This window comes from Odocoileus virginianus, unplaced genomic scaffold (genome assembly GCF_023699985.2).
Source record: "Odocoileus virginianus isolate 20LAN1187 ecotype Illinois unplaced genomic scaffold, Ovbor_1.2 Unplaced_Contig_32, whole genome shotgun sequence".
NCBI classification, from domain to species: domain Eukaryota; kingdom Metazoa; phylum Chordata; class Mammalia; order Artiodactyla; family Cervidae; genus Odocoileus; species Odocoileus virginianus.
This window is the reverse complement of record NW_027224349.1, coordinates 278,592-305,259: the sequence shown is the minus strand read 5'-3', so window position 1 is coordinate 305,259 and position 26,668 is coordinate 278,592. Positions and strand designations below refer to the sequence as shown.

At 38.9% G+C, this 26,668-nt stretch overlaps 1 protein-coding gene across 1 annotated transcript in view; it reads right to left on the bottom strand.

Annotated features, from left to right (window-relative positions):
• LOC110132254 (U2 small nuclear ribonucleoprotein auxiliary factor 35 kDa subunit-related protein 2-like) overlaps positions 1-22,605 on the bottom strand; it is a 38,502-nt gene extending 15,897 nt beyond the window's left edge. Inside the window, exons 1-6 of the mRNA XM_070464607.1 lie at positions 22,545-22,605; positions 13,694-13,772; positions 10,540-10,648; positions 10,230-10,316; positions 6,129-6,167; positions 5,425-5,543 (exon numbers count right to left, since the gene is read on the bottom strand). Coding sequence (XP_070320708.1) covers positions 5,425-5,543; positions 6,129-6,167; positions 10,230-10,316; positions 10,540-10,648; positions 13,694-13,772; positions 22,545-22,605 — 494 coding nt within the window. The remainder of the gene's footprint in view (positions 1-5,424; positions 5,544-6,128; positions 6,168-10,229; positions 10,317-10,539; positions 10,649-13,693; positions 13,773-22,544) is intronic.
• Between the last annotated feature and the right edge of the window lie 4,063 nt (positions 22,606-26,668).

The window sequence follows — 26,668 nt, the reverse complement described above, 5'->3', positions numbered from 1 at the left end:
GCATAGCCAAAAACAAGTTTCCACTTAATGGCTGTATATTGCTGATAATGTTCATGATGCCAACTGTCTTACTGATCATACTGTTGGCTCAACCCAGCACAGGCAAAGTGTGACTGAGAGGGTGGAAAGAGACTCAAGCAGCCATAACAGAACCTTTCTCCTGGTTGACAAAGCAGACGTAATGTAGCCATAACATAACCTCATAAAATATAACCATGATATTCAACGTAGCCCTGATGCAGCAGGAGCAACTGCTTTCATGGTGAAGCTCACAGAGGCATATTGCACAAAGTAAAGTGTGACCAAGTGACTATCTCGCTACACAAATGCACCATGCTACAAGTGACCTCAACTGTTACATAACCTTGCTGACATCCATGCACAGTGCTACAAATGAGCTCAGCTGTTACTTGATTGTGCAAAGTCACTGATTACAGTACATAGGTGAAAAGGAGTCAAGTGTGGGTTAATATGCTTCACTAGCACCATCTTGTTAGTTTCCCCATGATGATATATTTCAATCTTATTGTATACAAAAAGGTTCATAGTTTTCATGGCATTTATTTTTCATCTGATCCTACTAATGCACTACGACAAGCACATCTTTACAAAGCTCACTTTGTAAAGAAATGACCTCACACCTTGAGAAGTTGAGTTGAGAGATGATCAAGGAGATCTGACCTACCTTATAGTCTACTCTGTGTTTGTTATATGGCATAATATACACATACACATACATACACACACACACACATACAAGGATACTTTCCGCAATTTACAGTGGATCAAGGGTGAATAGACTCAATTTTCAGTAATCCATAAAATATGACCTTTATTATATAATCTGCTTTCATGTCCTAAGATAAAATGAGGAAAACTTCTTTCAGCTCAAGGTTCCAACTAAATAAAAGTTAATGTATTCTAATTTTCAATAATCCATAAAATATGACCTTTATTATATATTCTGCTTTCATGTCCTAAGATAAAATGAGGAAAACTTCTTTCAGCTCAAGGTTCCAACTAAATAAAAGTTAATGTATTCTAGTTAAAAACTAGTCAGCTTTAGGTGCCAGCAGTTCAAGGAGAGAGAACAGTGAGTTGCTTCATGGATTCATATTGTAAGATGAAAAAGTATATAGAGATTATACATTTATGTACCTACCAATACAATGAATATAGAATGCCAATACCTATTATGCATACCTCTGAAATGTTGAGTGTTACTGTCCAAATGACCTCCTAGATTATTCAACTTGCAGTCTGATATATTCCAAAGTAGCTACTAACAGAATTCAAAGGATTAACCTCAGCTGACATTGTTAACTCTAAACTGAAATATTATTGGTTTAAATAAATATAGGAGTAAACAAGGACCTTAATTAATGAATTTAAAATTCTGTTCACAGGCTGTAAGTCAGCTCTAGTTCCCAGGGTGTCAAATACGCATCTGTGAATTTTGGAACCAAGTCAAGTCACTCAGTTTAGGGAAAATTCCCACTGAACTGGGAAGCATCCATACAAGCTTGAGTGTATTAAAAAATGAAGTTAGCTGAGAGAAGGCAACCCTCTGTGATTCCCAAAAGCACTTTAAAAGAACTGGAAGGCATTAAAATCCAGAGTCAAATCTATTGTGTATTCATTACAATTTGTTTCCTTCTTTCCACTTTGCTTCCTATTTTCACTTTATTTAACTCAGTGTGTAGCTTTTTAAATTCACTTTTGGAAGTAGGTTAAGGTATAAACAAACAGTCATGACAGATATTGCATACTCTTCATGAGCAGTTATCTTTCTTTGGAGAGTTGGTGGAGAGAACTGTCAAAGCTGTTACTTGAACAAATGCTAATTCCAGAAGGATTCAAACTTACTATTTATAAAAACAAGCAACCAAAGAAATGCTTATGTTATTGGCATATCTCTCTGATGATCTCACAAATGAACATTCCTGACTCATTCTCATATACACACACACTGTTTGGACATTTTTAATGCGAACTTCATATGCCTGTTCAAGTATTAAGAACTGATACAAAATAATCAGTTCCTAATGACAGTGTATAACCTTTTAAATTCATTTTCACCAGGGCTTCCCCAGTGGCTCAGAGAGTAAAGAATCCACCTGCAGTGAGGGAGACATGGGTTCAATCCCTGAGTTGGGAAGACCCCCCTGGAAAAGGGCATGGCAACCCACTCCAGTATTCTTGCCTGGAAAATCCCATGGACCTGAGTACCTGGCAGACTATATTCATTCCATGGAATCACAAGGAGTTCAACATAACCGAGTTACTAGGTACAGCACAAACTAATCTGACCACTGTGGATATCTCTGTGGAACAACTCTCATGTGTGACTTTCTGAATCTCTCCTTTCCTCACATGAACCCAATAAAAGGATAATCTTTTCCTTTTTTGCTGCACCTCAAAGCTTGTGGGATCTGAGTTCCCTGATCAGAAACTGAACTTGGGTCCCTGGCAAGGAAAGCACACTGTCCTAACAAGTGAACCATCAGAGGAGTCCCAAGGATAACTTTAATTTTAAAAACTTATGTATTGTTGGCTGCATTGTGTCTCTGTTGCTACATGAGCTTTTCTCTAGTTACTACAGGAGCCACTAGTTGTGGTGCACCGGCTTCTGACTCCTGGCTTCTCTTATTGTAGAGCATGGGCTCTAGAGTGCCCATATTTAGTTTCCCTGCAGCATGTGAGATCTTCCTAGACCAGGGGTCAAACTGCTGTCCCCTGCACTGCAAGGGAGATTCTTAACCACTTGCCCACCAGGTAAGCCCGCAAGGATAACCTTAAACAACCAAGGAAATGTTAGTGATAGAATAAAAACAAGGGGTGAGGCAGCTAAAAACTTGAAAGGGAACTTAAACTTTGGTTCAACTTCTCACACACTGTGTCTCAGCTGTCTTTCAAAACTAATCCACTAAATATTATTTTGAGTGTTAGTATACTAAACCAATGAATTACTGTTTTTTATGAGATTAAACCTACAGTTGGATTCTAACAGTTACAAAAAGGAGTAAAATCCCTAGTCTTAGTTTCTGATTCCTCAAAGGGACTCCTTCACTGCTTACCACTTTATGAATACCTTCATAAATAACTATCAGCAAATATAGTCCCCAACTATAGAATATAAAAGCAGTTAAATACTCTACATGAATGGTTCTCAATTCCAGACATTTAAAAATATCCGAGACTTACACATAATTGGAGATGAGCCTGAAGAACATGTTTTAAAAGTTTTTCAATGCCATATGGCAATAAAGTTTATGTGACACAACCCTGCTCACAGTAACTACAGAAAGCCTGTGAGCAGCAATGAATAAAAGACCTATTGCAGCCAAAAATAAAAATTTTTTTAGAAAAAAGTTTTTCAGATGATCCTGATGTAAATCACCATTCAGGATTATTATTATTATTATATTTAGGAATATTATTTTTAGAAACGTAAAAAGGTGAAGACTAGTTTAGGCTGAAAACAAAAAATCTTTTTTGAAGGAAAAAACACAGCAAGGATAATACTATGAGTAAATATATAAAATAATGAAAGTTTCATGGATTTGTCTATTCATTTCTGTTTTGGGGAATGTTATGAGGTGGCACTAGCAGTAAAGAACTGCTAATGCAGCAGATGAGGGTTCAATCCCTGAGTCAAGAAGATCCCCTGGAAGAGGGCATGGCAAACCACTTCAGTCTTCTTGCCTGAGAATCCCATGGACAGAGGAGTATGATGGGCTATGGTCCATGGGGTCATAAGGCAGATACAAATTTGTGACTAACATAAAAAACAACAAAGATCATGATGAGATCTTCTCATGAAAGTGAAGTCACTCAGTCATATCTGACTCTTTGCAACCCCATGGACTGTAGCCCCCAGGCTCCTCTGTCCATGGAATTTTCCAGGCAAGTAATACTGGAGTGGGTTGCCATTTTCTTCTCTATGGGATCTTCCTGACCCAGGGATCGAACTCGGTCTTCTGCACTGCAGGCAGACTCTTTACCATGTGAGCCACCAGGGAATCCTCTCCTCAGTACACATAATTATACTCCTCAGTATATAAACTGGAATAGTTAATTTCGTGAATTATTTACTACAAATATATGTATATTCTATTAATCTTCCTTTACCTGCTGTTTCAATTACTCTTAGTCAACCAGGGTCTTAAAACAGTAAGTGGAAAATTCTGGAAATAACAACTTGAAAGTTTTACATTGTGTGCTGTTCTGAGCAACATGATGAAATACTATGACAACATCATAAGAAGACTAACTGAAGCGTAAGACAGACACCTCATTTCTCATCACGTTATAACTGTTTCATACTATTATCACTACTATATTATTTTAGTATTATTAGGTTCCCTGTAGAAAAATCCAATTAGTAGTATTACTAATATTAATAAGTATAGTTACTAAGTTGTAATAACACTCTTACTGTGCTTATTTTAAAAATTATCTTTGTTATAGGTATGTATGTTTAGGAAAAAATGGTATACAGTGAGTTTGGTGGCTCAGGCATGGAGGGTGCTTGAAACACATCCCTATGGACAGAGGTGAATTACTGTATGTACTTTGAGCTGTTTATTGATAAATTAGTCAAATCATAAAAATCACAAAGGCATGGAATACAAATGTTCAAATATTTGTTAAATGGGTGAAGAGATCAACACTTAGATTTCCACATGCTTTGACTCAGAAACACTGACCCCAAAGAAATATGAAAGAAGAATGGCTCAGAGCACAATGGGAACATTGATCATAATGAAAATATAACCAGACACTGACTGCTTGACCAGTGCCTGCACTCTTCTTTGTGCTTTCCATGTATTCACTCACATTAGTCTCACAACCCCCTTATAAGGGTGATACTATTTTCAATCTCTATTTTATAGATAAGGAAAGTAGACACAGAAAGCTTAATTTCCCCAAAATGACAACCACTGAAGCCAGTTTTTGAACCCTGAGGCTGACTACAATGAGAGTTGTTAATAAGTCTATTTTATCTCTTATTTACTCTGATTTTGTCCTGCACACTCATTTAAAGTGAAGCAGATTTTAAAAGCTCACTTTGTAGAAGTGATTTCCACTGGAAAAACAAAGTTAGGGTTCTACGGTTCCTTGAAAGAGTACAAATGTTCTATTTTGCCCTTTATGTGTCCATTTGGACAAATAGAAGCACAGGGTAGAAAACAAAAGAAAGATATTTTTAAGGGATGGGAGGAAGGTAAAGGAAGCACCATCTGAAAAGTAAGTTAATTCTAACAAACAGTAGTGTACAGTGAACTGGAAAAGCATCAATAAAGCAATAGGTGCCATATGATTTATAATTTAAACTAAAGATGTGTCTCTTCCAAAAGAGAACTCAAGAACTTCAATGTTTGACTCTTTTTAATTCTGACCCAATAAAACATATTTATTTACCTATCTCCAAATCTGCAAGCTCCCGTTTTACTGTAGAATGGACAATTAGCTCGCTCTTTCTCCTTTATTCTTAATTCCATGGGCGGTTCTGGGTTTTGCCATGCAGCACCACCTTCCAACTGTTGAAAATAACCATGACTTTATTGGTGGTTTTAAAAATCCATCAGAATTAAAGATTTAAAGTATATCTAAAATATTTTCTTCAAAAAAGAAAGATTCCTAAAAGAATATACATTTAAGTTGTACCACACAACTGACACTCTACAAACAACTGTTGTGAGACAGTGGCTATGGGTCTCTCATGGGTCCTTGGCACTGTCCATCATCAGACACCACCCTGACTACCAGGAGCTGTCACCTAGGTTTCCCTTCTATCCATTCCGAAAAGTGTCTAAGGACTTGTTAGGGAACCACCCCTTTGATTTACTCTGATTCAAATTAAAGCATCCATCTGGGTATAAAAATATGAGGCTGGCTACACATACTTTAAGGACCATAAACAAGTCCAGTCCATGGGGGTGATTTTTGCTTTTGTTCATCAATTCATTTTTGCTGCTGTTGTATAAATCACAGAGCCTCAGATGTGAATCCCACATTCAGACAGGATCTAAGAAACTTAACCTAAAAAGCAACATTACTGGCAGTATCGTTTTTAAAGAAGTGTTCATTGGTCTCAAAATTGTTAATGAAAGCTTAAAAAATACCTCATTTTCAGCCTGCCTCAGCATCTTCTGAACAGTTTCCTACAAATGCAAACATAAGATGAATATAAATCTGAAAATCCAGTAAGTCACAACTAGCTTTTGTGGTTAAGAAACTCAATTTAAGATTTAAAAAACCCTATACATGCAAGGCTTCAGGTTCTTATCTGTCTTCTACAGGACAGAGTTTCAGAAAAGCTTTCAAAAGAATATAGGTGAAAAATTTTATTTAAATAGAAAAAGGAATAAAACATTATAGAAGTACTTTTAAAATACCCCTATAAATTTCAGAAACAAGTTAGTGTGTTTATACTTATATATACCATATACTAGTTTTTAACATGAGATATCAATGAGTATTATAAAATACAATGCTAGACACTACATCATAAGATTTGATAAAAGCTAAAACTATTACATGAAAAGTAGCATTGCAGATGTATGAGAGACTTCAAACTTTTTGATAAGGCAAAGTAAGTTCTCCAAAACTTTAATACATTGCTAAGTAACTGACAGTTGGATAAGTTTTAATCACATTAGACTTCTCTAATTACATAAAAGATTATGCAAAAAAATTACATAAAAGACTTGATAAATCTAGATGGCATTTAAGAGTCCTCTGTGCTCCACAGGAAACTGTGGCTCAGCTGGTTAAGAATCCACCTGCAATGTGGGAGACTTGGGTTTGATCCCTGGGTTGGGAAGATCCCCTGGAGAAGGGAAAGGCTACCCACTCCAGTATTCTGGCCTGAAGAATTCCATGGACTCTACAGAGTAACATTAAGAGTCCATAGCGTCTCAAAGAGTCAGACATGACTGAATGACTTTCACTTTCATTTGGGCTTCCCTGGTGGCTCAGAGGGTAAAGTATCTGCCTGCAATGTGGGAGACACAGGTTCGATCCCTGTGTTGGGAAGATCTCCTGGAGAAGGAAATGGCAACCCATTCCAGTACTCTTGCCTGGAGAATCCCATGGACAGAGGAGCCTGGTAGGCTACAGTCCATGGGTTTGCAAGGAGTCGGACATGACTGAGCAATTTCACTTCAGTTCTTCACTTCATACTGGGCAGAACTTCTGTTCCCTCATCGATGACCCTCTAAATATCCTAACTCAGTAACAGATGTTGCCACTTTCTTTGCTTACTCATTCAAACTAAACTCCTGAGAGCATGACTTGGACTCTTCCTTTGCCTTCCACACAACTCCCCTCAGTTAACCACAAGATGCCCCAAATCTGTGTCCTTACCTTTGTAAAGCACAATTCTCATATTGGGCATGTGTGCTTCATATCAGATTCCGTGGGACCCCCATGGACTGACTATACCATGCCAGATTCCTCCTGTCCATGTGATTTCTCAGTCTAGAATACTGGAGTGGGTTGCCATATCCTCCTCCAGGGGATCTTCCTGCCCAAGCATCAATGCCCGGGTCTCCCACATTGGCAGCTTTTTTATCTCCCACATTGGTTTTTTTATCACTGAGCTACAAGGAAGATCCTCATACAAATCACAAATACATCATATCCTACTTGAAACAGCAGCCTTATCTTGACTCTACTCTTTTTGGTCATGTTTCCTATCCCCAATTCTTTAAATAAAGTGATCAATGATTTATTAAAGGTTAAGACAATGAATTTCCATTATACTGACATGAAGTCCTAACTCCTTCCAATCCAGGAGACTTTAAATGATGTGACCCTTGGAGAAGAAAATGGCAGCCCACTCCAGTACTCTTGCCTGGAAAAATCCATGGACAGAGGAGTCTGGCGGGCTGAAGTCCATGGGATTACATGACTGAGCATGTGTGCACGAGGGTGGAGGGAGATGGGTTGGTAGCAATAAACTGGTAGAACTAAAAAAATAAAAAAAAAATAAATGATCTGACCCTGTCTAGCCCTCTGACCTACTGCCTTCCTCTGCCACTCTGTTCTTTGGTCTCTGGGATTTAAAGAACATCACCTCCATTCAGCTCCACACTCAAGAGTCCTCTCTGCCCAAAACCTTCCCCCCTGAGATCTTTGCACCCAAGAAACAGCTGAAAACACTGGCTTCTCAGAGAAATTTTCCATGATGATTTATCTAAGGAAGTACAGCATTATTCCCAACATTCTATCACATCATCTTGTTTTATTTCTTTGCAACACTTAACCTCACTGCAAATTATCTTTTTCAGTAACTTATCATATAGCTCCCCTATCTAGCAAAGTAACATTAAGAGCAGGGACTTTATCTTTTTCACTTTGCTTTTCCTTTCACTTTATCCTTTTCTTTTCACTTTCCTATCACCATCAACAAGACAACTGTCAACAAGACAACTGTCCAGCATGCAGCAGAATGTATTTCTTAAATCTTCTTAAAATCTATCGTTAGTCCTCTGTATCTCCAGGTTCCACAGTTCAAAATATTTTGGAAAAACCCTACAAACTTCCAAAAAGCAAAACCTGATTTTGCCATGTACTGGCAGCTATTTTTGTACCTTTTACACTAGACTTGGCATTGTAAAAATCTAAAGATGATTTGAAGTATCAGGGATGACTATACTATATGCTTTCTGCTTAATGTCTTCTACACTTCCTTAAAAAAAAAGAAAAAATCACATTTAAAAAAGCCGTAACTTTTGTCTGAAGCCTGGACAACTCAAGTGAAAGATGCTCTACAGTTAAAATGAGAATTGATTCTTCTCTATAAACAAATTTAAAAGTTTCAATCTTCTTGTCCCCTGAAAATCCAGTGTGTTACAGCTCATATCCACTCCACAAAGTAGTACTCAGATAAAAGAGCCTAAAATTTGCACTGGAATTAATGGTCTGAGATACAAAATACAAAGGCTGGGAAGACTACTTCTACCCATAATGACCAAGACACAAGTACAAATCCATTTTTCCCATTACATGGTGGTTAAAAATCAATTTTATGTAATTCAGGATTAGAAATACTACAGAAAAAAAAAATCTGATGAATTCATTCAAGCAAAGATGGGTTGTGAATTTTTGAAATAATCACACCATTAAGGACAAGAAGTCAAATATTTCAAGTCAATTGTTTGAGCCACACATTAATCAAGTAAAGATTTAATAGTAACAAAAAGAACTACGTAACTCTTAAAACTGCTTTCTTGAAATTAAATACTTCTTGGTGGCAGGACATAAGGAACAAAATAAACATAACATATATAAAATGTCTTTAAAACGAGTCAACACATAGGACAGAACCTAAGTCACATCATTCACTAACGAGATACAAAGGCTGTCTACTTCTATGTAAAATTTGATTAGAACACAGTCACAGCTATATGTTTTACATTCTGTCATGGCTGCTTTGTAACACATGTAATGGGCTGCAGACATTGAAACTTTTACTACTTCTCTTCTAAAGATAAAGTTTCTGCCCATTATAAACTGTGTTTCACACTGGGTAAAGTTGAAGAAAAACATTAAACTAAGACAGTCCTAACTGCTATTGCATGAACATAAAGAAAAACATTTTAAGGAAACTCTCTAGTGTGTGTCTGTACAAAAAAAAAAAAAAGACTTTTAAAAAGCAAACCACTAAACAGCAAAACAGCCTGGTGGTCCAGTTGTTAGGAATTTGCCTCCCAATGCAGGGAACATCCAGCCCTGGTCCAGAAAGATCTCACATGCCACAGGGCAACTAAGCCTGCAAATCCTAACTATAAGCCCAGGCCTCACACTGCAACTGCTGAAGCCTGTGTGCTACAGAGAGACTGACCACTGCCACAGCTACTGAGGCCTTGTGACCTACAAATTGGGCTCTGCAATTAGAGAAGACAATGAAGAACAGCCCCTCCACCCCACAGTTAGACAGAGCACAAGCTCAGCAATGAAGACCAATGCAGCCAAAAGTAAACAAAATAAGTAAAAAAAAATCAAAACCTCCAAGCCCTCCCATTGCTTACAGCTTCAAATCCATCATATACCCCATTCACATTAACTTGCTTCAGTCGTGTCCAACTCTGCACTTCTACAAACTATAGCTTGTCAGGCTCCTCTGTCCATGGGATTCTCCAGGCAAGAATACTGGAGTGTGGTGCCATTTCCTCCTCCAGGGGATCTTCCACGTATTATCCTCTAATGATAGGAATCACCTCTTTTTCTCTTTTCCCCTGTTGTTTCTGCTCCTCCTCTTCTCTCTCTCTTCTCTGATGTTCTTCCTGTTTTACCTTTAACTTTGTCTTTAAAGAGAAAAGAAAGATTTAATATTCAAAACCTTCACCACATGGGAAAAGTAAATTTAAAAAATTAAGTATATATTGGTCACACAAAGAATCCAGCTTTTTTAGAGGTTTTCTTGGTTGTTATTCTTCTTCAAGACATGTATTTTGTAATGTGAAAAAGTCTTTAATTAAAAGTTATCTTAACTGTTTAGCTAGCTGATTAATTTAACTAAAAGCATACCTCTTGTTCTTCCTTCTGTTTCCTAGCTGTCTCTTCCTTTTCTTTCTTTATTCTGAATTCCTCTTGTGCCTTCTGCTCCCTTAATAACCATTCATCATGTAAGTTTTGCCTATTGATATAATTACATAATCAAAAAAAACTGGCATCATTCTACAAATACACACATTTACATGGCATATATTATAGCAAATAAAACATTTGGGGAATGATTAAAATGTCACTGAAGATTAATTTTATATAAAACCTTGTGCAAGTGCCAATAAAGCAAATAACAAGATCAAACTAAGACTTAGGCTTTCACATTGAGAAGGTATAATCCTTCAATTTCTATGCATTTTTAGAGTGGCAACTGGAAGACTGCAGAACTAGTAAACCTGCTATTTCCCATAAAATTATGGGTTAACTTGAAACCCTTAAGAGACTCTTGAGTTTTTGTCCTGAGGTTCCTAAATGACTAAAAGAAAAAAAATAAGTCTGACACCAATGCCAGATATTGGATATAAAATTATGAAAATCAAATTGTAAGTAATGTTGTGAACCAAACTGAGATCAATGATAAACAAGAAAAAGTATATGTCATACATATAAGACATAGAAGATTAACATCCTTGGTTAGTAGTCATTTTTCCTACAAAAAAAATAAAAATAAAAATAAACTTCTATTTTTAGTGTGAATCTCAAAATTCTCCAAGTCAGGCTTCAGCAATATGTGAACTGTGAACTTGCAGATGTTCAAGTTGGATTTAAAAAAGGCAGAGGCAGAGGAACCAGGGATCAAATTGCCAACATTCATTGGATCATAGAAAAAGCAAGAGAGTTCCAGAAAAACATCTATTTCTGCTTTATTGACTACACCAAAGCCTTTGACTCTGTGGATCACAATAAACTGTGGAAAATTCTGAAAGAGATGGAAATATCAGACCACCTGACCTCCCTCTTGAGAAATCTGTATGCAGGTCAGGAAGCAACAGTTAGAATTAGACATGGAACAGACTGGTTCCAAATAGGAAAAGGAGTACATCAAGGCTGTATATTGTCACCCTGCTTATTTAACTTACATGCAGAGTACATCATGAAAAACACTGGGCTAGATGAAGCACAAGCTGGAATCAAGATTACTGGGAGAAATACCAATAACCTCCGATATACAGATGACACCACCCTTATGGCAAAAGTGAAGATGAACTAAAGAGATTCTTTAGTTGATGAAAGTGAAAGAGTGAAAAAGTTGGCTTAAAGCTCAACATTCAGAAAACTAAGATCATGGCATCCAGCCCTATCACTTCATAGCAAATAGGTGGGGAAACAGTGGAAACAATGGCTGACTTTATTTTTCTGGGCTCCAAATTCACTGCAGATGGTGACTGCAGCCTTGAAAGGCTATGGTTTTTCCAGTGGTCATGTATGGATGTGACAGGTGGACTGTGAAGAAAGCTAAGCACCAAAGAATTGATGCTTTTGAACTGTGGTGTTGGAGAAGACTCTTGCGAGTCCCTTGGACTGCAAAGAGATCCAATCAGTCCATTCTAAAGCAGATAAGCCCTGGGTGTTCACTGGAGGACTGATGTTGAAGTTGAAACTCCAAAACTTTGGCCAACTGATACGAAGAACTGACTCACTGGAAAAGATGCTGGTGCTGGGAAAGATTGAAGGCAAGAGAAGGGGACAACAGAAGATGAGATGGCTGGATGGCATCACAGACTCAATGGACATGAGTCTGAGCAAGCTCCAAGAGTTGGTGATGGACAGGGAGGCCTGGCGTGCTGCAGTCCATGGAGTCGCAAACAGTCGGACATGACTGAGAGACTGAACTGAACTGAACAAACGGGAAAAATGGGCACTTTTGTTCACTGCTGGAGAAAACTACAAACCCAGAAGCCCTTTTTCTCCAGTTATATATTCATATTCTTTGATCACAGTAATTTCATTTCTAGATATTTTCCTAGGAAGTAATAGAGAAATTATGAAAATTATATAAGCATAAATGTTAACTTAAAGTTTTGTATAACAATAAAAGGGTAATCTTATTTTCTTTTTAACATACTATGATCTTAATGTATATCAGTAGAGAACAATACATAGGTAAAATATGCTATATCTATACAATGAATAGCAGGTTGGTTTTAAAATGAGTGGATTAGACTTCTGCATTGATATTGAAAGATATGTATTATATAATCAGCAACAAATTTATGTAAACACATGTCTAACTATCTTTGCACTCATACATTTGCATTCAACTTTTTCTAACAAAGGCTCTCTGTGAGTATGTGGTATTTATTGATGCTGTTTCAATTTTCATCTTCTTTGATTTACTTGTTCTTTTGCATAGGCAATGAATCAACTAAAGCTGTGAAAAATACTTTGGTTAAAAATATTTTATACAGATACCATGAGAAGGAGTTTCAAAAGGGAGGGGATATATGTATACCTATGGCTGATTCATGTTGAGGTTTCACAGAAAACAGCAAAATTCTGTAAAGCAATTATCCTTCAATAAAAAAAAAATTAATTTTAAAAAGTAAAAAAAGTGTTATACAGGTTTTAAAAATACCAAATATATTCTTTAAAGATACCATATACATTAAACAGTAAGGCATGATTATTATTAATTTATCACTAAATAAGAAAACCCCATTGGGAGAAAATAAGTATGTCCTATATTAGTAATTTAAATAAGCAATAAACACATTAAAAACATTTACAGAAACAAATTATATAATAATTCTTTCATTTAACAGATGAGGAAAGTGAACCAAAAAGATTAAATCCAACACATAAAAAAATGCAAAGAATCACATGTAGGACTCTACGTTAGACTTCACAACCTATGTCACACTGACAATTAAAACAAAGGCAAGTTCTCACCTTTAAAATTTCTCTTGGCTTGCCCTTATATTTATGCTTTTTAAAAAATTATGTGGCATATCTTCCCTTCTCTGAAAACTAGAACTCCACACTTTAATCGTGCAGAAGTCTTAAATTTAGAGCAAAATTAAGGGAAAAATACAGAATTCCCTCCCACACACTCTTTACTCCATAAACTCCATCATCCTATCAGAGCTGTACAGATTTTAAAAATCTGTATTAATAAAGTCTTTATCATTTCAAGTAAAATAACTGAATATACTAAGATTTTTAAATCAGTGCTGACCTCTCTATCTCCAACAGCTTCTCTTCTTTTAACTGTTTTTCAATAACAGCAGGATCTTCCTCTTCTTTTTGTGACAGTTCTGAAGGAATTTAAATGTTTATTAAACTAAATAAAAATAATACTTTGGTCAATGATGCAGGAAAATCTTTAAATGTGAAATTGTTAATGTTTATAATAATGGCACACACCAGTCTATCTAAACCTGCTAATAATAAAGGCTTTAGAAAGCAAAGTTTTGGAAAACTGAGGCATCAGAAAATTAATATAAACAGTGGCTAACACACTGTATTTTTTTTTTTTAATCCATGGTTCAGAATACTCACAAAGGTGTTGGGGGAACAGGATGGAACACAGACGTTCACAAAAGAAAGACAACTAAAATATACAGAAATCATTTTTAAAATACTCACTACAAAAAACGTATTTAGATAAACAACCAAAAGCACTGGAAGAAGTTATTAGGCACAGGATGCTTATATCATCCTAAGATGATGCCACCTGGTCCCATCACTTCATGGGAAATAGATGGGGAGACAGTGGAAACAATGTCAGACTTTATTTTTAGGGCTCCAAAATCACTGCAGATGGTGATCACAGCCATGAAATTAAAAGACGCTTACTTCTTGGAAGGAAAGTTATGTCCACCCTACACAACATATTAAAAAGCAGAGACATTACTTTGCCAACAAAGGTCCATCTGGTCAAGGCTATGGTTTTTCCAGTGGTCATGTATGGATGTGAGAGTTGGACTGTGAAGAAAGCTGACCGCCGAAAATTGACGCTTTTGAACTATGGTGTTGGAGAAGACTTTTGAGAGTCCCTTGGACTGCAAGGAGATCCAACCCATCCATCCTAAAGGAGATCAGTCCTGGGTGTTCATTGGAAGGACTGATGCTGAAGCTGAAACTCCAGTACTTTGGCCACCTCATGCGAAGAGGTGACTCATTGGAAAAGACCGCGATGATGGGAGGGATTGGTAGCAGGAGGAGAAGGGGACGACAGGATGAGATGGTTGGATGGCATCACTGACTCGATGGACATGGGTTTGGGTAAGCTCTGGGAGTTGGTGATGGACAGGGAGGCCTGGTGTGCTACAATTCACGGGTTCACAACGAATCACACGTGACTGAACTGAACTGAACTGAATACCATCCTATATCATCCCAGGGACAAGTATTTAATTTAAAGGGGAAAAATGTACTGTTACATTGGCACAATCTAACAAGCAACACCTTTGTGTTATATATGAATTTACAAAGACACATAAATATCTAGACCAAAGCATTTCATCTGTGGCTTGCTTCTTCTGCTCAGTCATTCATGTCTCTCACACAACAACTAAGAAGTCTTAAGTCCAGAGTCTCATGTAAGTATCTGCAAATTTAAGAATGTTGCATGCCATTTCAGTAAACAAAGAATGTTGCTCACCTTCTAATCAGTGGCTAGTGCAACTGCTCCCACGGGGCAACCCATTGTGTACCCTAGATAACTAAGGTCCATATCTAAGGGATAATTTCAATGAGCCCTGCTAATTAAAAGTTGTCACTTACGCAAAGTTCATGCAGTGAAAAAAGTCAATATTTTAGTCGACAACTGAAGAAAGTTACTGGCCACCTGCTTCTACAAGGACTGCATCACTACCCACTGCAATGACTGACTTTCAACACCCATGGAAAAGACTTCAGGATGCAGAGCAGAAATGACAGCCATGTTTTTTCTAGTTATCATGTTAAGAATGTGCGAGTTGGACCACAAAGAAGCTGGGCAATGAAGAATTGATGCTTTTGAACTGCAGAGCTGGATTAGACTCTTGAGAGTTCCTTTCACTGCAAGGAGGTCAAACCAGTCAGTCCTAAAGGAAATCAACTGAGAATATCCATTGGAAGGACTGGTGCTGAAGATGAATCCCCAATACTTTGGCCACAAGATGGGAAAGAGCTGACTCACTGGAAAAGACCCTGATAGTGGGAAAGACTGAAGGTAAAAGGAGAAAGGGCTAGAAAAGGATGAAATGGTTAGATGGAAACACCAATTATACGGACATGAGTTTCAGCAAAACCTGGGAGACAGCAAAGGATAGGGAAGCCTAGTATACGGCAGTCCATGGGGTCACAAACAGTTAGACACAACTTACTGACCGAACAAAACAAATGTTGCAGGGGTGAGGGTGAGAGAACAAGTCTTCAGATGGCTAGATGTTTTCAGGAGAGGATTTTATGAGCCCAATTCTTCTTCTTCTTCTTTTTTTTTTTTTTTGAGCCCAATTCTTCTATCTTCTTATATCTAAAGACCAGGATCTGAGGCTTCCCTGATAGTTCAGACAGTACAGAATTTGACTGTGATGCAGAAGACTCAGGTTCCATCTCTGGCTCAGGAAGTTTCACTGAAGAAGGAAATGGAAACGCACTCCAGCATACTTGCCTGGAGAATTCCACAGACAGCAGAGCCTAAAAGGCTACAGTCCATGGGATAATAAAGAGTCAGACATCACTGAGTCTAACATTTTCTCTTTTCCCGGTCCAACAGAGAACAGAAAGAATCTGGCCCAATCTTTTAAGGAGACTATTATGTATCCAGTATCTCAAGAGAATCTTAGAACTATCCTATAGATTAAGTTGAGAGTAAAGCCAAGAAATAATATCGAAACAGTGGAAGAATGATCCTGAGGGCAATTTGTAAATTATGGAAGCTGCCCTTTCATCACAAACTCAACGTGTTGGGCCAGAAGGATTTAACTGTATTAAAGGAGGCTCTTCAGTGAAAAGATTCTGCTAAAGCAACAGCACAACCTGAACACAGTTTCTTCTGAGCCCTATTTCTTGCATCTTGTCATAGTAAAGAGGAAAAGTTAAAATTTTACATAACCTCCTGCTCGTTCTGCCTCTGTAACTCAGCTTGCTCCTTGCAAAGTCTGATCATGTAGGTCACATAGTCTCAGAAAGTGGGGACTTGCAATACTAGGAACTGGAGCTTATCTCACTCACCCTTGTCCTGCTCTTTGCAATTGTCCAGCCCCTGCAAACCTGCTTAATCAAGCCTATCCAGGTCAGACATCCCCCTCCTCATCTTGACTGCTGTTCCCATGCGTGCAAAACCCCTTAGTTTAAACCAGCCTATTAACAGCTAGTGTTGCCCACTATAGTCTGTCTATAAAAACTCTGTAACCCCTTTGTTCAGGGCTCAGAGCTTAGAGTGTTAACTCCTCTGGGCCCACCAGCGTAAAAAACCTGAGTTCTCCAACTCTCCAGTATGGTGCTTGGTTTCTTGAGTACTGGTTTCTGCAACAATATCTAATGAATAGCTGCTCCTCATGACTAGTTGTAAACTTCTATCAAAATGGATATCCCCTTCACTAAAGACATATACCCTCCCTCTGTAGAGCAGTTCCTTGGAGGGATCTTCTGAGAGGGTGTCTCCCAGAGTACAGTACTTATTTGCCCCAATTAAAACTGAACTCACAAAACAAAAAACAAAAAACTGAACTCACAGTTGTCCTACAGTCTTTCCCCAGTTGATGACCCAAATTCTTGCATATTCCTAAACACAGAAAATGTGCTTAAATGATTACCTTGAGACATCTGCTTTCATAAATTTTTGTAATTTATACACCTGCTTCTTTGTAACCCTGTGGACTACACATGGACTACACAGTCCATGGAATTCTCCAGGCCAGAATACTGGAGTGGGTAGCCATTCCCTTCTCCAGGGGGAATCTTCCCAACCCAGGGATCAAACCCAGGTCTCCTGCATTGCAGGCAGATTCTTTACCAGCTGAGCCACCAGGGAAGCCCAAGAATACTGGAATGGGTAGCCTATCCCTCCTCCAGTGGATCTTCCCAACCCAGGGATCAAACTAGGGTCTCCTGTATTGCAGACAAATTCTTTACCAGCTGAGCTACCAAGGAAGAGCTTCTGTAATTAGAAACAACCTTTTTAACTGTACTTTGCTTTCTTCCAAGAAAAAAACTCTACATATCCTGTATTCTTCCTTAACTCACTTTCCTCAAAGAGATCTAAGACACTGTATTCCAGGTTACAATCCTCAGTAAGGTCCTCTGGTAAAACTTAACTGCAAACTCTTGGGTCATACGCTTTCTTCAGTTGACATACCTAAGTTAGTTATGGCTAAGTCACAAGGTATGATTCATTTAATGCATATTCCTCTCCAGTTATAAATCTATGATAGCAAACAAGTCATGTACTTCTGAAATACAATGGTGGGACAGGTACAAGATCCACATTCCAGTTACAAGAGGGAAGTTAGAGGTAACAGTTCAGTTCAGTGCAATTCAGTTCATTTGCTCAGTCATGTCCAACTCTGCAATCCCATGGATTGAATCACATAAGGCTTCCCTGTCTATCATCAACTCCCAGACTCTGCTCAAACTCAAGTATATTGAGACGGTGGTTCCATCCAACCATCTCATTCTCTGTCATCCACTTATTTTCCTGCCTTTAATGTTGCCCAGCATCAGGGTCTTTTCCAGTGAGTCAGTTCACATCAGGTGGCCAAAGTATTGGACTTTCAGCTTAAGTATCAGTCTTTCCAATTAATATTCAGGACTGATCTCCTTTAGGATAGACTGGTTTGACCTCCTTGCAGTCCAACGGACTCTCAATTCTCCTTCAACACCACAGTTCCAAAGCATCACTTCTTCAGCGCTCAGCGTTCTGTGTGGTCCAACTCTCACATCCATATATGACTATCGGAAAAAGATGGACTACTGTCAGCAAAGTAATGTCTCTGCTTTTTCATATGCTGTCTCAGTTGATCATAGTTTTTCTTCCAAGGAGTAAGCGTCTTTTAATCTCATGACTGAACTCACCATCTGCAGTGAATTTGGAGCCCCAAAAAATAAAGTCTCTCACTGTTTCCGTTCTTTCCCCATCTGTCTGCCATGAACCATGGGACCAGATCTGTCTGCTATGAGACCAGATGCCATGATCTTAGTTTTCTGAATATTGAGTTTTAAGCTAACTTTTTCACTCTCCTCTTTCACTTTCATCAAGAGGCTGTTTAGTTACTCTTTGCTTTCTGCCATAAGGGTGGTGTCATCTGCATATCTGAGGTTATTGATATTTCTCCTGTCAATCTTGATTCCAGTTTGTGCTTCATCCAGCCCAGTGTTTCTCATGATGTATTCCACACATAAGTTAAATAAGCAGGGTGACAATATACAGCCTTGATGTTCTCCTTTCCCACTTTTGAACTAGTCCATTCCATGTCCAGTTCTAACTGTTGCTTCTTGACCTGCATACAGATTTCTCATGAGGCAGGTAAGGTGGTCTGGTATTCCCATCTCTTTAAGAAATTTGCACAGTTTGTTGTGATCTACAGAGTCAAAGGCTTTGGTGTAGTCAATAAAGCACATGTTTTTCTGGAACTCTCCTGCTTTTTCTATGATCCAATGTATGTTGGCAATTCGATCTCTGATTCCTCTGCCTTTTCTAAATCCAGCTTGAACATCTGCAAGTTCTTAGTTCACATACTACTGAAGCCCGTTGAGGAATTTTGAGTATTACTTTGCTAGCATGTGAGATGAGTGCAATTAGGTAGTAATTTGAACATTCTTTGGCACTGCCTTTCTCCTTTCTTTGGAACAAAAACTGACCTCTGCCAGTGCTGTGGCCACTGCTGAGTTTTCCAAATTTGCTGGCATATTGACTGCAGCACTTTAACAGCATCATTTTAGGACTTGAAATAGCTCAGCTGGAATTCTATCACCTCCACTAGCTTTGTTCATAGTGATGCTTCCTAAGGCCCCCTTGACTTCACATTCCAGGATGTCTGGCTCTAGGTGAGTGATCACACCATTGTGATTATCTGGGTCATGAAGATCTTTTCTGTATAGTTCTGTGTATTCTTGCCACCTCTTCTTAATATCTTCTGCTTCTGTTAGGTCCATACTATTTGTGCTCTTAATTGTGCCCATCTCTGCATGAAATGTTTTCTTGGTACCTCTCATTTTCTGGAAGAGATCTCTAGTCTTTCCCATTCTGTTGTTTTCCTCTATTTCTTTGTACTGACCACTGAGGAAGGCTTTCTTATCTCTCCCTGCTATTTTCTGGAGCTCTGCATTCAGATGGCTATATCCTTCTTCTTCTCCTTTGCCTTTAGCTTCTTTTCTTTTCTCAGCTATTTGTAAGGCCTCCTCAGACAATCATTTTGCCTTTCTGCATTTCTTTTTTCTTGGGGATGGTCTTGATCACTGCCTCCTGTACAATGTCATGAACCTCCATCCATAGTTCTTCAGGCACTCTGTCTATCAGATCTAACCCCTTCAATCTTTGTTGCTTCCACTGGATAAGTGTAAGGGGTTTGATTTACAATTTGTCACTTTCATTGGATAATTGTAAGGGATTTGATTTAGGTAATACCTGAATGGTCTAGTGATTTTCTCTACCTTTTCAATTTAAGTCTGAATTCTGCAATAAGGAGTTCATGATCTGAGCCACAGTCAGCTTCTGGTCTTGTTTTGCTGACTGTATAGAGCTTCTCCACTTTCAGCTGCAAAGAATATAGTCAATCTGATTTTTATATTGACCATCTGGGGACATCCATGTGTAGGGTCGTCTCTTTGTGTTGGAAAAGGATGTTTGCTATGACCAGTGCTTTCTCTTGGCAAAACTCTGTTAGCCTTTGTCCTGCTTCATTTTGTACTCCAAGGCCAAACTTGCCTGTTACTCCAGGTATCTCTTGACTTTCTACTTTTGCATTCCAGTCCCCTGTGATGAAAAGGACATCTTTTGTGTGTTAGTTCTAGAAAGTCTTGCAGGTCATCATAGAACCATTCAGCTTCTTCGGCATTAGTGGTTGGGGCACAGACTTGGGTTACTGTGATACCAAATGATTTGCCTTGGAAACAGAGATCTTTCCGTCATTTTTGAGACTGCACGCAAGCACTGCATTTCAGACTTTTGTTGACTATGGGGACTACTCCACTTCTTAACAAGTCTGGAACAAACCAAAAATTTATCAGGCCCATGTTCCTCACAGTGAAGGCACATGGCTCTTGGCGACCCTATCTCCATGACTTAGCGTGGTACAGCTCTTATCAAAGCTGTTGGATTTGCTATCTTATGTCTTCTGGTCTTCTGGGATGAAATCATGTATGAGTGTACTGGTCTAAGCTTAGGAGTGCCCAACACCATCAATCAGTGTACTACTGCCTTAGCAGGATCTCTTCACTGAACAGCCTTCTTTGATACAGTTACATCCTTCACACATTACACACTGGGTTTGTGATGAAAGGGCCACTCTCATAATAAACAAAATGCCCTCAGGTTCATTGTTGCACTGTTTTGAAGAATAGTTCCTGGGTTTAGTCTAGACTTAATCAATCTCCTATTTTTTGATGAATAGCTCTTAGATTCTGAAGACATCTCAGTTGACATGCTGGAGGCAAAATAATATCATAATATTAGATCACCTCTTTTGTGCTTTCTCAATTATCCCAGACAATAGGGCCTTGTTTATGATGGTTGACCAGTTCCCCAACTGCCTTCATGAACACTTCCAACCTACTGCTCAGATGGTGATTCACATCAATCTTCTTATAAATGCCAGACAAACTGTCAAGTTCCCTCTCAAACACATTTTATTTCTTTTAATATGGTTAGGCTGAAAACTTTCAAATTTTAGCTTATGACTTCTTTTTGAAAAAAATCTCACCAAATCCCATCAAATAATTTCTCTTTTTTAAAGGACATGAGGCCACCATCACCACACTACAAAAGATGCCAGTAAAAAAGAAAATTACAGGATTAACATAGAAGAAAAATCCTCAACAAAATTCTAGCAAACAGAATTCAACAACACAATCAAAGGAATCATATACCACAATCAAGTGAGATTTATTCCAGGAATGTAAGAACCTTCAATATATGCAAATCAATCAATGTGATACATCACACAAATAAAAGAATAAAACCCAGATGATCAGCTCAATAGATGCATGAAAAAAACTTCAGACATAATCCCACTTTCATTTATGACAGAAACTCTCCAGAAAGTAGGCATAGAAAGAACCTAAGCCAACATAAGAAAAGGCCATATAAAACAAACCCACAGCAAACATTACTCTCAACTGAGAAAAACTGAAAGCATTTCCTAAGATCAGGAATAAGAGGCATAGGCAAGATGACAGTGAGGGAAGACACAGAGTCTATGTTTCCCCATGCCTAAGATGCCTAGCAAGTGCTAGTGGGGGACTCCTGCAGACAGGCTGATGGGAGGAGCCCCAGAAGTGACTAGGTATCAGACAGAGGGGTGTGGAGAAAGCTCTGGGGACCATCAACTGAGGGTCTATCGTGGAGGAAAGGAGTGGTTTTGATGCCTTTGTGCTGAAAGAGCAGCAGTACTCGCTCCATCAGGAAGAGGAGGGATCTATGAGGAGACAGAAAGGTTCACTGGGGAACACCCTAGGGTTCTGCCTTCACTTGATCCTGGGGAGCCTTCTGGCCCCGGGACCCCTGGGCCTCTGCTCTCTGGGGCCTCTCCTCCCTCCAATGGAGTCTTCTTCCCTCTTGGGCACCCTAGCTCTTCAGGGATCCCTCTGAGAGGATCTTGTGGATGAGAGAGGGAGGGAAGGCTCCTGCTGGGAAAGAAAGAGGCCAGCTGGGCTTTAGGAGGCTTTAGCAGGCTTCCAAGAACAAGGCACTGCCTACTGCCCCCTTTTGATCCCACTCGGCCCTGGGGATCTTCCTAAGGTGCTCAGGCCTAGCCCTCCACCCTTAGAGAACACTTCCTACCTTTGAGGCCCCCTCCACCCTCCAAGGCACCCATCTAAGCCCCACTCCCTGCTTCTCCCTCCAGGTTGAGTCCTTTGCCATCCCAGAGCCCCCTGCTAACCTCCAGGGTTATCCTCCACTCTCTCGTTTCCTCCTCCCTCCAGGGTCCGCATCCTATACATGCCCCCTCACCCCTCCATGGGCTCTGACCTCTGGACCTGGCTCTCTGATTCAGGAGCCCCTTCTACCTTCTCTCCTCCTTCCAGGAGCCCCACCTATCCTCCAGCAACTTCCCCTGCACTCCTCTGTCCTCCAGAGCCACCTCCGAGGGCAGCCTCAGCCCATGCAGGTCCTGCAGATGCAGAAGGGAGGGGAGACAGAGCAGGGATGTCAAGGGAGGAGTTCCTCCAGATGTGGAGGAGTAGGGAATCCTTCTAGTGTTCTTCTACCCAGGGCCCAGGGGAGCCTCCTGGGGGGGGGGAGGCCTGGCCTTATCCTCATACCCCAAAGCCGGAGGCACTGCAGAGACCCTCTTAGCTGGGTGGAACCTGGCTCACCCCCACCCCCATCCAGGTCCCTCTCTAAAGGCTTGGGTCCTGGGTCAGAAACCCACCCCTACCTAAACACCCTGACCACCTAAGTCATTCCCCTTCTAAACCCCACCCTTCACAGCCTAAGTTTTTTCAGCCTTTTGGTGTTTTGGGTTTCTTTCTGAGTTTTTACTACTAGTGGAACTCCATTTTCCTTCCAGAAGTTTTTTCATACATATTCTTATTTTTTTGTACTATTTGTTAGCTTTCTAGAATTATTCTATTATTTTTAAATCTTCATTATTATTCCAGTCCCTCATAGCTCAGCTGGTATAGAATCCACCTGCAATGCAGGAGACCCGGGTTTGATCCCTGGGTTGGGAAGATCCCTGCAGAAGGGATAGGCTACCTAATCCAATATTCCTGGGCTTCCTTGGTGGCTCAGCTGGTAAAGAATCCACATTCAATGCGGGAGACCTGAGTTCAATCCCTGGGTTGGGAAGATCCCCCAGAGAATACCCACTCCAGTGTTCTGACCTGAAGAATTTCATGGACTGTATAGTTCATGGGGCCACAAAGGGTCAGACACAACTGAGTAACTTTTACTCATTTTTATTTTTAATTTATATATTTTTTTCTTTTTCTATCTCTCTATTGAGTCTGCTGTTACCCTTCAAGGATTGTTATCTTTTATTCATTATAGTTTTTCTGCCTTTTCTTTTGCCTATCTTCATTTCTCTCTCTCTCTTTTCTCTTTTTGCAGCCCATGGCTTATAGAATCCGACTTCACATGCCTTAGACCAGGCCCAAGCCCCTGAGGTGTAAGTGCTGACTCTGAAATGCTGGAATAAAAAAAAAAACCTCAGACCTCAAGGAATATTAATTGAAGTGAGCTCTCCCAGAACTCCATTTCTCAACACCAAGACCCAGCTCTAACCAACAGTGTACAAACTCCACTGCTGGAAACCTCAGGCCAAACAACTAGTAAGACAGTTTGTTCAGTAAACTGAACACAATTCCTCCCATCTAAAAAACAAGAAATAACAAAAAATAAGTTATAGATGAAGAAGCAAGATAAAAATCAATCAAGAAAAAGACAACGGTGCCCAATCTCACTACTATTATTCAACATAGTTTTTAAAGTCCTAGCACAGCAATCAGAAGAAAAAGAAATAAAAGGAATCCAGATTGGAAAAGAAGTAAAATTTTCACTGTTTGCATGTGACATGATACTATACATAGAAAAGTCTAAAGATGCCATCAGGAAATTATTAGAGCTAATCAATGAAAATAGTAAATTCACATGATATAAACACACAGAAATGTCTTGACTTCCAATACACCAACAATGAAAACTGGAAAGAGAAATTAAGGAAATCATCCCATTCAACCCTGCAACAAAAAGAATACAATACCTAGGAATAAATCTACTATAAGAGCCAAAAAACCCATACACATAAAACTGTAAGACACTGATGAAAGAAATAAAAAATGACACAAACAGAGGAAAGATATACCATATTCTTGGACTGGAAGAATCAATATTGTTAAAATGACTATACTACCCAAGGCAATCTACAGATTCAACACAATCCCTATCAAGCCACCAATGGTAGTTTTCATAGAACCAGAACAAGAAAATTTCACAATCCATATGGAAAAATAAAAGATTCCAAATCGCCAAAGCTATCTCAAGAAAGAAGAATGGAGCAGGAGGAATCAACTTACCAGACTTCAGACCATAAAGTCAGTTATCAAGACAGTCTGGTACTGGCACAAAAACAGAAATACAGATCAATGAAACAAGATAGAGAGTTCATAGGTAAGCCCACAGATCTATGAGCACCTTATTTTTGACAAAGGAGGCAAGAATACACAAAGGAGAAAAAAAGAGTCGTTTGAATAAGTGTTACTGTGGAAATTGGACAGCTGCATGTTAAAGAATGAAACTAGAACACTTTCTAATAGCATACACAATTTCTAATAGCATACACAAAAATAAACTCAAAATGGATTAAAATCTAAATTTAAGGCCAGACACTATAAAACGCTCAGAGGAAAACATAGGCAGCACACTCCCTGACATAAATTACAGCAAGATCCTCTATGACCCACTTCCTAGAGTAATGGAAATAAAAACAATAACAACAACAACAAAATAAGTAGGGCCTAATCAAACTTAAAGCTCTGCACGGCAGAGGATACTATAAACAATGTGAAAAGACAACTGTGGGAATGAGAGAAAGTAGTTGAAAGTTAATCAACTGAAAAAGGATTAATCTCCAAAATATATAAGAAGCTCATGTAGGTCAATATCAGGAAAATAAGACAGCCAAATCAAAAAGTGGTCAAAAGACCTAAGCAGACATCTCTCCAAGGAAAACAGAGATGGCCAACAAACACGTGAAAAAAAGTTCAACATCACTAATTATCAGGAAAACGCAAATCAAAACTACAATGAGGTATCAGCTCACAATGGTCAGAATGACCATCATCAAAAAGTCTACAAATAAATGCTGGAGAAGACATGGAGAAAGGGGAACCCTCTTGCACTGTTGGTAGGAATGTGAACTGAAATAGTCGGTATGGAGATTCCTTAAAAAACTAGGAATAAAACTGCCATATGACCCAGCAATCCCACTACTGGGCATATATCCTGAGAAAATCACAATTCTAAAAGACACATGTACCCCAGTGTTCACTGCAGCACTATTCACAACAGCCAGGACATGGAAGCAACCTAAACATCCATCAGCAGAGGAATGAATAAATAAGATGTGGTCCATATATACAACAGAACATTACTCAGACAAGAAGAATGAACTTCACTCAGTTCTAGTAAGGAGATGAACCTAGAGCCTCTTACACAGAGAGAAGTAAATCTGAAAAAAATTATTGTATACTAACACATATATGTGGAATCTAGGGAAATGGTACTGATGAACCTATTTCCAGGGAAGGAAGGGAGATGCTAATGTAGAGAAATGAGAATGGACTTGTGGACACAGTGGGGAAAGAAGAAAGTGGGATAAAGAGAGAAATCATTAATAACATCAACATATATCCACTACTCTGTGTAAAACAGCTAGAGAGAAGCTGCTATATATAGCACAGGGAGTAAGGTGGGGCAGCAGGAGGGGAGGGATATTTAACAGGGAGGGAATATATGTACACTTACACTGATTTGTGTTATTGTATGGCAGAAATCAATACAACATTGTAAAGCAAATTCCTTCCAATTAAAAAAAACTTTTTTAAAAAGGAAATGTAAACATAAAAATCTTCGTCCACTTAGCAGCCCCTTCTCCCGGAATGTACACTGTGCATCTGCATTATATATGGAAATGCTTGCTTCATCACAAAAATCATACTTATTTTCTTTTCTGTGATACCAGCAATGAAGTTCTTAAATAGTATTCTTCCTCAACACTGTAGCAGTCATGGTGACTTGCTGCTTTGGATGTGCTCACTTGGACTATGCATCCTTGGTCAATTTTATGTAAAATGTCAATACGTCATTTTGATGTACAGTCTCTCATCAGGAAAATATCACTGTGCCTTCATCTTCTAACAGGTGGGAAAGTGCTCAAAGCTTTTGAGAACATTTCTCCTGGGTTATATCCTAATTTTGGTTTAAATAAATTTTTTTTCTCTTTAGCTTGGCTGTTAATTGACTTTTCATTGACAATGACATAACTATTTAGGAAAAATGAGA